General features: G+C 48.4%; 1 protein-coding gene across 1 annotated transcript; it reads left to right on the top strand.

The window, feature by feature from the left end:
• The first annotated feature begins 2,624 nt into the window (after positions 1 to 2,624).
• Positions 2,625 to 11,791, top strand: Btnl9 (butyrophilin like 9). The gene is made up of 11 exons (XM_090320745.1): positions 2,625 to 2,826; positions 4,776 to 4,910; positions 5,990 to 6,337; positions 6,821 to 7,102; positions 8,052 to 8,180; positions 8,320 to 8,352; positions 8,591 to 8,611; positions 8,792 to 8,812; positions 9,011 to 9,037; positions 9,723 to 9,749; positions 10,180 to 11,791. The coding sequence occupies exons 2-11, from the start codon at positions 4,799 to 4,801 to the stop codon at positions 10,809 to 10,811; spliced, it is 1,632 nt and encodes a 543-aa protein (XP_090176871.1). The 5' UTR covers positions 2,625 to 2,826; positions 4,776 to 4,798; the 3' UTR covers positions 10,812 to 11,791.

The following is an 11,791-nucleotide window of genomic DNA, read 5'->3' as shown; positions in this document are numbered from 1 at the left end:
AATTGGATAGGGAAGGGGGAAAACCAAGATGGGGGGCTGGGAGGGAGGTTAATGGGGATCAAGACATGTGAAAGGATATCAATGTATGTGAATTAATGCATCTTCTATCTGGCAAATATCATGTAACCCTTTTATTAATTACAATAAAAAATATTTAAAAAAATAGAAACCAGAACAACAGATTCATGTTCCTGATGAATGGTTGATGCAAAATTCCTAACTAAAACTTTAGGAAATCATATTTAGTCAAGTATTGTGCAATGTTATTTCCTAATTTTGAAAGTATACTAAAATGACGTAAAATATTACCAATGGTGAAAGGTTGGGAAAATGTATGTGTGTTACTCTCTGTGAGATTTAATCTTAAAAATACTTTTTAAAACTCTACTTACACGCCTACAATTCTCGGAAAATAAAATTATTATTGGAAAAAAGAGATTCTGTTGGGCTACAGGTCATTATACAAGATGATTGATTAAAAGCATATTCTGTGAATTTTCAGAGATTTAACTAAGGTTGTATGTTAATGATTTCTGAATGGTTGCAGACAAGGGCTTTCTCCCACAAAAACACTTAAGTCAAAAAGAATATATGGATTGGAATACTTTATGGAGGCCAGGAATTGGTGGCCTAACACCTGTAATCCAAGCTACTTAGGAGGCTGAGGTCTAAGGATCAAGGTTCAAAGCCAGCCTGGGCAGAAAAGTTTGTAGAACTTTTATCTCCAGTTAACCCTCAAAAAGCTAGAAGTATAGTTGTGGCTCTAGTAGTTGAGCACTAGTCTTGAGCAAAAAAGCTCACGGAAGTACCTGGGCTCTGAATTCAAGCCCCAGGACCAGCACATGCATGTGCATGCACACACATAGGCTCACACAGCTGCGCACACAAACACACAAATTCAGTAAGATGTCTAAAGAACCACACCTATAATCTTATCTACTCCTAGCTGAAAACACGACGATTGCCACTGAGAAAACTTTATAAGGCCCTATCTCAAAAATAACCTGCAAAAACCAAGGCTGGAGGCGTGTTTCAAGTGGTAGAATACTAGCCCATCGAGTTTTGAGGGACTCAATAACGTGATTATTGATTCGTTCCAAGAGCATTTGAGGAAACAAATTAATTTGAAGTAACTGAATATAGAAACATTGAAGTGACCTTGCTGCTATATCTCTACATGTGTTAATGGTCCTCACAGCCATAAACCATAACCATTATAACCATTGGACATATTGTTTTTCTACTAGATAGAGATTATTGGCAGCTACACTGGACAAAAGTCCACAAGTTTATTATGAGAGTTCACTTATCTAACACTGCACGTGTGTGTGTGTGTGTGTGTGTGTGTGTGTGTGTGTGTGTGTGTTGAACTCAGTCTTGCGTGTGTCTTAAACTCAGGGCATGGACATTATCCTTGAGCTTTTCTGCTCAAAGTTAGTGTACCACTTTGAGCCACAGCTCCATTTCCAGTCTTCTGGTGGTTTTTTAGAGATGAGTCTCATGGACTTTCTGGCCTGGGCTCTGATCTCAGCCTCCTGAGTATCTAGGATTACAGACATGAGCCACCAGCGCCGAGCTTGGCTTGAGTTTATGAAGGAAAACACTTTTCTGTCTTCGGAGTCTATCCAGTTATTTATCTGACCTCTATTTCCATTTCCCAACCCTCTTCTTGGCTTTTCTGGCTTGCGCCCCTGGCCTTTTCCTTTCCCTGCACACAATAATCAAGAGGCCATTACCCTCTTCCCTGACTGTTAATTATTCAATGGCCAGTTGAAATTGAATCTGAGCCTTCCTCTGTCTCCTCATTCAGCCTTACTAACCTGAAGATATCTTTAAGCACACCTGACCCCAAATTTCCCCCCTCACCAACCTGTCTGCACACAGTTACCTTCAGATCCCTACCCCATAGCTAACCCATTCCCTGCTACCTTTCCATACCTCTCTTCAAAACTGGGGATTTCTACGAGACTCCGGGGATGTCTCGCACATCTGTGTGTTGGTTTGTGCCACAGGTGAGACCTTCCCCCCTCTCCCTGGGAGAGCATCAGGAGGGTGGTTCCACCAAGTGGCTGGAACTCACCCTTCTTTCTCACAAGTACAGAAATTGCACCGTGGCCTATGGCAAAAAATGGGTTCAAATGGAGCTGTGCTTCATTTTTCTCTATTGAGCCAGTCTCCTACATGAGTTCCAAGCTGTGTATAGGAATAGAGATTGTGAGATTTTGCTTATGGCAATGGTTCCAGGGCCTTTCTTTTCTGATTTTTCCTCCTATAGGAAGTTCCTGACTGTTAATGGTGATGACAGTCCAGTCTCAGTTTCTTTCACTGAGACTGTGAGGAGAGAGAGATGCAGCAAGAACAGCCATTCTGCCCTCCTGCAGCCCCCCTCCCCTCCATCCACACAGGAATCCAATGCAGCCATCGGAAGCATTCTTTCCTGTTCTGAAATGCTGCAGCTGTGCCACCTCTCTGCAAAGCTCTCAGCTACCTTTACCCTCATTCTTAGACCCTAGAGGGACAATTTTCCGTGGGAATTTAATGTGCGGGTTTCCTCTCAGAGCCAGGATATGACAGAGACTTCCTCGTTTTGTTCTATCCATCTTGGTTTTTATAACAAAGGGCAGAGCCAACAGCACGTGTCCTAAGGTGGAAGGTGGGTGAATAATTTTGTCATCAATGAACTATTCCCCCCCCCATCCCTCTCTAGATTGAGTCCACAGTCCATTTATAAAGTTGGCGTCGGGGACTAAGGACGCTTCACAACCATCGTCCCCTTTGCAAGGGGACAGTGAGATCACCAGGACACACTTTGCTGCTACCTGAAAGGTATGTGACTTCTTCTCGACCCCTTTCCCAACCTCCACCTTTCAGGAAAGGATGAGGGGAGCTTCTGGGGAGGAGAGGTGGGTGAGAAAATATGGCATGGGTGGCATTGGCTTCTCAGATGAGGACGGAGTGCTTCGAGTTTACCTAAGGGGAGATAGCCATTCAGACCAGGTCTGAATTCTGAGAGGCAGAATTCCAACGCGTTCCATGTCACCACCCCATCAGATGAAAAGCACACAAGCACCTGAAAGGACTCCTTCCTTGGGGTGATTTATCTCAAGAGACACGCAGAGGGGGAAGAATCGCCTTGTGTATTATTGAAACCAAACCATTGTGGGCCATTTCCTGATCTGTCACTAGGGCCTAGTAACAGTCGTAAGGAAAGCTACAGTGGAGGTGAGAGTACTAGTTACCTCTTGGAGAAAAGATTGCATTGCATTGGATCCTGGGATGGGGAGGACAGGAAAGCATCAGTGGCCCATTTGACACCTTGGGATTTATAGTTTGGGACAAGTTCTTCAGGATGCTCTGTGTTAGCTGGCAGTAGATTTTTTTTTATTTGTATTTCTTAGTTGTTTGGTTGGTTTTATGGCTGGACACCTCTGTGACACAGACCTTTATCTATAGAAAGAAAAATGATGAGGATGATGGTGGCAGAAGAAGGGAAACTGAGGGACTCTAGAGAGTGGCAAACCTTTCCTTGGGGGTGTTGAGATAGAGCGAAGAGAGAGAGGGGGAAATCTTTGGAAGAAGAGAGAAAACAGATGTTCAGGAAGATAGAGGAAAAAATGAGAGTGTGCTGAGTTTATTTCAAGAGCATCTTACTAAGCTGTGAGAGAGCACGCAATTAAGTTGACACTAGTTCCTTCCATTGCACAAACAGAGAGATTGGGGCTCATGCATGTGCAAAACATGTCTGAAATCCAGTTTGAGGACATGTTCACCATACCAGAGTCACAGACTTCCATTCTTTGAAATGGCTCCACAGGGTACAGGGGGAAATAGAGTTAGAAGGATGATGCTAGTCTTGTCTGGGACTGAGTTTCCTGAAAAAGAGGTGTAAAGAAAGAGTGATTGGATGAAATGGCCTTATCACTGGGGCTTCAAAGATGCTGTAAATACAGGAAGAATGACCCATAGGTGACACTAGAAATCACACCTGAAGTCTCAGGGCTACCTGAAATTGTGCCAGAAGGTCATGGAGCAGGCAGGCATACTTTCCCTTTTCTAATGCACAGGACGGTGTGTCTGTTTCTCTGTTTTGTGGACCTAATGTTCTTCCATGTCAGGCTATGGTTCAGGAAGGGAGAGAAAAAATGTATCTGAAGCCAGAAACCAGTGGCTCATGCCTGTCCTCCTAGCTACTCAGGAGGCTGATATCTGAGGATCAAGGTTCAAAGCCAGCCTGGACAGGAAAGTAAGTGGGGCTCTTATCGCCAATGAACCACCAGAAAATTGGAGGTGGTGCCGTGGCTCAATGTGGCAGGATGGTAGTCTTGAGCAAAAAACCTTAGGAACAGTACTTAGGCCTTGAGTTCAAGCCCCATTTCTGACTCCCCATCCAAAAAAAAAGGATCTGGGTTCTTCTGAGATGTCCCTTTGTTTAGAGAACACCATAAATTCCAGAAGAGGGTGTCGCTGAGCCCCACACACAGTGTATGGCTCTATTTCTGACTCTAACACAATACCTTGCCAGATGTTGTTTCCCCTGGGACCTTCCCACTCTGTCCTCTTGAAGCAACATGAGTTTGAGCCAGGCTAATAATGGTGTTGGCTGGTAAAATTAGAAGCAGTTCTCATATCTGGTTATGGTTTAAAGACAGGGACAGGGGACTGGTAAGAATCCAAGAATCACATCATCATCATCATCATCATCACAACAATGAATCTCAGACCTAATGGACTAAATACAAGTGTTCACATCACCCCAGAATCACTTTTCTCCCCAGGTGGCTTTCATTGCTGAGGACAGATGGGGGATTTGCCAGGATCCCTGGAATTCTTGAAGAGAATTCTTCTACCCAGCAGTGTCTTCTTCCTCACCTACCTTCTCCTCTTGCCTCAACCAGGGAAGGTGAACTCAGGTAGTGCTTACAATCTGTAGCCCTAGGCAACTCAGCCAGCCTCTGTGTGTCTCAGCTCTGCCCACATCTTCTGCCAGGCTTCCCCTCATAATACAGAAAGATTTCTGACGCAATTGTTAACCACCCATTGCCTTCCCGTCCCCACACCCAGCATTATCCAGCTGAGATCTGAAAATTTTGGTTCAAAGCCAGCCTGAGCAGGAAAGCCTGTGAGACTCTTAACTCTAATTCAGCACCAAAAGCCTGGAGTGGAGGTGTGGTTCAAGTAGTAGAGCATTAGCCTTCAGCTGCTCTAGACACATTTGTATGTGGTTGATTCAAACCAGTGATCAGACCAGCACCACACATTCACCGTAAGTTACATGTACTGCTCCTCTCATGTTCTCACCTGTACACACACTTGTTGCATGATGGTGACTATTCAAGAAGTCAGATTTGTCTACTTCTTCTCATACATAGAGTCATAGACTGTACCTTTTTTTTTTCCTGGACCTAGGGCTTGAACTCGGGACCTGGGCTCTATCCCTGAGTCTCTTTGTGCTCAAGGCTTAACAGTCTACCACTTGAGCCACAGCCCCACTTCTGGCTTTTTTTTTCCTGAGTAGTTTACTGGAGATAAGAGTCTCACAGACTTTCCTACCTGCTTTGAATGTGATCCTCAGATCTCAGCCACCTAAGTAGTTGACATTACAGGCGTCAGCCACTGGTGAGCCCAGCTTCATCTTTGTCATCTGATTGATTCACTGTAGATTCCTGGTCTCCAAAGGAAAGGGAGAGGGAGAGGGAGAGGGGGGGAGGGAGGGAGGGAAGGAGGGAGGGAGGGGGAGAGAGATGGAGATAGAGAAAGGTATCCAAAGGGATGTGAAAATAATAATAATAATAATAATAATAATAATTCTAGCTGGGTGCCTGTAATCCTGGCTACTCAGAGGCTGAGATCTGAGGATCTGGGTTCAAAGCCAGCCCAGGAGGAAAGTCTTGGAGACTCTGATGTCCAGTTCACCACCAGAAAACCAGACGCGGGGCTGTGGCCGGGCATGAAGAGGTTGATGGGGCCTTGTCCTGGCTTGTCACCCTAGAGGAGGCGCAGGTGATGGGCCCGGGGGAATCCATGCTGGCCCTGGTGGGGGACGAGGTGGAGTTCCCCTGCCACCTGTCCCCGCCCCGGGACGCGGCGCACATGGAGATCCGCTGGTTCCGGAGCCGGTTGGAGGACGTGGTGCACCTGTACCCGGAGCAGCCCGGCCTGGGGGCCTCGTCGATGGCGCAGTTCCAGAACCGAACCCGCCTGGACACGGACGAGATCGCCCAGGGCCGCGTGGCCCTGTCCCTGCGCGCCCTGCGCCCCGCGGACGAGGGCCAGTACGGCTGCCGCTTCCTCTCCGGAGACTTCTCCGGGGAGGCCGTCTGGGAGCTGGAGGTAGCAGGTGGGGATCCCAGCAGGTGGGGTCCCCCCCCAGGCCTGGGGTCTGGGGGGGGTGGGGGTCCAGGAAGGCGGGGAACCTGGCTGGGGCATCATCCTAGCTCTACTCAGGAGGCTGAGCGATGAGGATCAAGGTTCAAGGCCAGCCCAAGCAGGAAAGCCAGTGAGACTCTTGTCCCCAAAGAACCACCAGAAAATCAGAAGTGGGGCTGGGACTCAAGATGGTAGAGCACAAGTCTCAAGATCCAAGTTCAAGCCCCCAGGACCGTGTGTGTGTGTGTGTCCTTCGGGGATGGTACCGACTGTGCATTCCATTGCTGATTCACACCACCCTTTACCGCCCAGGGAGAAGGACAAGCCAAGTCCACCCAGAGGTTATTACCAGTCACTGTTTCTGACGTCTACACGGTGCATGGGGACATGAACGTCTTCTTCCACACCTTCTAGGAAGGAACCTGATCGTTACCATTCCTTGTATCTCTCCCAGGACCTGGTTCAGACCCTCACCTCTCCCTGGAGGGCTTCAAAGATGGAGGCATTCAGCTGAGATGCAGTTCCCATGGCTGGTACCCCAAACCCAAAGTTCAGTGGAATGAGCACCAGGGTCGGTGCCTGCCTCCCGAGTCGGAAGCCATCATCCAGGACGCTCAGGGCCTGTTCAGTGTAGAAACATCTGTGGTTGTCCACAAGGGAGCCCATCACAACGTGTCCTGTTCCATCCTGAACACTCTACTGAGCCAGAAGAAAGAGTTTGCAGTCCAGATAGCAGGTCAGTAGGGAGCGTCTTCATTGCTGCATCCACCATGTCGATTGACCTCAAAGTTGGTCTATAGGTCTTACTCTTCTGGAAATCCAAAGAGTAAGAGGCATAACCGAGATGCCCAGGGAACCGGCACTGCTATGCCAGGCACGAAAGCCCATGAACTCTACGCATTAGAGATCGTCATGGGAACCCAGGCGTCCCTACTTCATCCTCCAGTCACCAAGGCAGGGCATTCACAAGGGGCCCCAAACCTCTACCCTCAGCTTCCGTTCCTCCAGGGGAATATACACAGTAAATAATGATGTTAGTCGTATCGTATTTGGACATTGGCAGGAGCCAGAGAGGAAAAGGCATCTGGGAACGTCTATGGATTAGAAAGTGGAGATTTGGGGAAGTAGATGACTATTGAATATCAGCATCTTGTTATGGCCTGGAGCAAGTGGTTCACATCTATAATCCTCGCTAATCATGAGGCTAACATCTGATGGCCAAGGTTCAAAGCCAGCTTGGGTAGGAAAGTCTGTGAGACTCATCTCTGGAGGTGTGACTCAAGTCATAGAGTGCTAGCTGAGAGCCACAAAGCTCAGGAACAGCACTCAGGCCCTGAGTTCAAGCCCCAGCACAGGCACGCACACACACACACACACACACACACACACACACACACACACCTTAAAAGACACCCATGGAAGGGTTTAATGTTTTCAATTGTCTTAAGTGACAGAAACAGGAGCAGGGTGAGGGGTACACCAGCCCTCCTCAGCTTGCTTCCTTTAGTTTTCAGAACATTCCCTTTCCTCTGGGCAAGTTCAAATTCCTGATCACCCTCCCAGTCCTCACCTAGAAAGAAGATCTCACACCTGCTCTGGCACTCACGAGATCCATGATGGGTCTTGTCCGGGTAGTCAGTGAAACTCTAATGGACAACTCCCTGGTGGGGGAGGGTGCTTTCCAGACCTGTTTTTACCTGGCACATCCCCCTGGAAGAAAGCTTTCCTTGGGACCTTGGTGACACTACCACTCCTCCTGGCCCTCCTGGCCCTCCTGGCAATGCACTACTTCCACAAGCATCAGCAGTCCCAAGGTATGAGGCTGCCCTCCCCCCTCCACCCCCTCCCTCGGGGAACATCCAAGGACATCCTGCCAGGACGGGACCTCAGGGTAGCTTCCGAATGGCTGGAGGCAGGACAGGGTACATGATCCATCTTGTTTCTTCCTTCCAGCAAAGGTAAAGAAGCAGGCAGACCAGGAACGAGGTAAGCTGCAGCAGAGGCATTCCTCGAGGCCCACATCTCTGAACAGCCAAGGGAATGCTGGGTCAACAAGGGCATATGGCAGACCTGGGGGGCGGGGGGGAGAATGTGGGGAGGGGATCACCCCAAGATGTGTGGTGGGAACTGCCTGTGTGCTCTAAGGGAATGAGGCCTCCACGTTCATCCAGCTGTCCTCTCTCACTCACTGCCCAAGCTCAGTTTCTTTTCATTTCTTCTTCAGGAAAACTGACGGCACAGCTGGGTAAGTTCGGGTGCCTCCACCTCCCCACCCTCACCCCATCCCAGAGTGCAGGTTGCTTCCTTGTGGAGAACCCTTGCAGCCACTTTGGCAGAGGCTGAACACTCTTCCCAGGGAGCTAACTGCTTTGGAAGGGTTTTCCACTCACCCGAACGTTGATCATTGTCTCTCTTTTGCTTCTAGAGAAGCTTCAGACAGAGCTGAGTAAGTGCAGCCTCTTCCAATTGTTCCTTGCTGTCCACCTCTTTCTAATTGTTTTTGCATTTAATTAGCAATGTATTTGCTCATCGCCCAATTGTGTGTGATGCTGCAGGGGAGGGCAGGGAGAGTGTCAAATGTGATGCATAGAATAGGGAAGGATATTCTGGGGTTCTAATTCTGCTTTTCCTTTTACTGCTTCAGAATGGAGAAGAGCTGAAGGCCAGGCTGGTGAGTGAAGACTATTTTTCTCCCAACCGTTTCCCATTATAACCCTGACAGATCCACTGTGGAGTGGTATCTCAGGAAATCCATTATAAATTAGAAAAACTGTCTGGAGGGTCTTCTTCTTTTTTAATGCTTAGCAGCGCTGCAGTCTTGTCATTTACTCTTTTGATCACACCCCCCACCCCCAAGGAGGAGAACACCTTTCTAACTAGGGTCTACCTCTTAAAGTCTCCTCCATTCCCACTAGCTCAAGCTGAAGACTAAGCCTATTCCCCAGGGCTCTCGAGGGAACATTCCAGATCCCAACTAGAGCAGGCCTTGAATCCTAGCACTCACTGTTTTCTAGGTGTGAAGTGAGAATCCAGTCATTCTAGTCCACTGTGCATAACTTTCCCTTAACTGGACGAGTCGCCTTGGGGAAGTGTTTAGTTCCCGTGTCTCCATGTGTCTGCTCAATGGCCTGCCACTGCCTTATTCTCAGGGGCTTAGGCTGCATTTCCAGCGCTCTACCACTTGCACTGGTTCTTTGTCCACCGGCTTAGGTCTCTTGCTTTTTCCCAGCAAAATTTTAATGTTGGCAAAAAAAAAAAAAAAAAACAGTGTTCCATGAAATTCCACCCTCACAGGCAGGTTCAAGAGCCCCTGACTCAGCCTTCTAAGCATCTTTTCCCTGTCTATTTGGTTGCAGAATGGAGAGCAGCCCGACAATATGCAGGTAACTTGAAAGGGAGCAACCGTTTTGCGACTTGGTTTGGCTGGATCTTAAGCAGAAGGGATGAGCGAATGATCTGACGTAAGAGAAATCTTGTAGGAGCCTGGAACACACAGACACACAAGTATATACACGACACCACACACGCAATAACTATGTGCCTTGAACGCCTCAAAGAAACAGGGTGCCTGGTGAAAATGAACTGTACAACCTGTAAGAGAACAAGAGAAGGGGTGACAGTGTCCAAAAAAGAAATGCACTTTTTACCTGACTTATGTAACTCTAACCCTTCTGTACATCCATCACCTTTATAACCGTTTTTGTTTAAAACTGTCACCCGTGGATTAACAGAGGACTATGGAGGGGACAGGAGGGGACAGGGACAGTGTGGGGTTATCCATAGCTGACTCTCTAATCCTGTGCGTCTATGCAGTGGACATCACCTTGGACGCCGCCACCGCGCACCCCAACCTGGAGGTGTCCGAGGATGCCAAGAGCGTGTCCTCGCGGCGCGTGGGGACCCCGGGGCCCACGGCCTGCGCTCCCCCGCGGTTCTCGGAGCAGACGTGCGTGCTGAGCCAGGAGCGCTTCCCCGCCGGCCGCCACTACTGGGAGGTGCAGGTGGGCGCGCGCAGCCGCTGGTTCGTGGGCGCGTGTCTGGATAGCGTGGCGCGCTCGGGCCCCGTGCGCCTGGGCCCTGCCAGCGGCTACTGGGTGATGGGGCTGTGGAATGGCTGCGAGTACTTCGTCCTGGCGCCCCACCGCGTGGCACTCTCCTTGCGCGTGCCACCCCGGCGGGTGGGCATCTTCCTGGACCACGAGGCCGGGAAGCTGTCCTTCTTCAACGTGTCCGATGGCTCCCACCTCTTCACCTTCCACGACACCTTCCCGGGGCCTCTCTGTGCCTACTTCAGGCCCCGCGCCCACGATGGAAGCGAGCAGCAGGACCCCCTGACCCTGGTGTCCTCCTGGGCAGCTCGAGGGACACGGGCTCCCCAAGAGCAGGACAGCGACACCTGGTTGCAGCCCTGTGAGCCCTCAGACCCCTCCGTGGACCCGTGGTGAGGGGCCTTTCGTGGGTTCAGGAAATGAATCCAAGAAATGATCCTGAACGGACTGCTTTGCTTACTTGCTTGCGCTAGAAAACACTCCTAGTAAATGCACCGACCAAAACTGTCAGAAAAGAATTTACAAACATAAATCTAGGTATCAGTGTTTGTGAAGTAAGACACTTTCTATCTGGTGACTACAATGTAACCCTTCTATTAATTACAATAAAAATATATGAAAAAAATAAATCTAAAATGCTCACTGTGGCCCAAGAGGGACAAAGAGAGACTTTGGATAAGGTAGATGGGGAAAGAGAATTTTGTTCAAGCCAAGGGGTGTTTGCCAACTGTGTGGATTCCCCTCACCCCCCCCAAATTGATGTTGCTGACAATCAATTAGGAGCTTGCCAGGAGACAGGCAAGAAGGTAAAATGGAGACAAGAGGGTGGGAAGTATTGTCAGATGGGATTAGAAGTCTTGGTTCACTTATTTGTATGGTTTTATACCGTTAGGTCTGTTTGCAACTCTATGGGTGCCTAGAAGAACTGACACCTTATAAGCAGTGGGTTCACCTGTGGCTCAGATGCAAGTTATAAATATTATTTCTTCCTAAAACGAAATTAAAGGAAAAAAAACTCAGCTAATTTCAAGTCCAGGGCGCAGAAAATTCAAAGCACAAAACATCTTGGGCTAAAAGTAAAGGTCAGTTTCAGAAACTGATGGAAAAGAGGAGTGGGTTCATATAGTTCTTGTACACAATTACAGTGTCATGAGCTAGGATGGAGCTATGTGGCAAAGTGCTCGCTCAGCAAACATAGCATCCATCCCTAGTACAAAAGTACAACAACAATGAAAAGCTTAAAAATAGTGTCTAGGGTTAACAACTATATATTGTATATAGGAAAATCACTGAGATTTTTCTTAAGAATCATCTTGATTACCTTGATTTAGCTATTTTACAATATAGACATGTATATCAAAATATGTGATACACCA

Source organism: Megascapheus bottae, chromosome 29, assembly GCF_031878675.1.
Source record: "Megascapheus bottae isolate mThoBot1 chromosome 29, mThoBot2.hap1, whole genome shotgun sequence".
Lineage (NCBI taxonomy): Eukaryota > Metazoa > Chordata > Mammalia > Rodentia > Geomyidae > Megascapheus > Megascapheus bottae.
The sequence above is the reverse complement of the archived record's forward strand: the minus strand, read 5'-3'. Positions and strand labels throughout refer to the sequence as shown.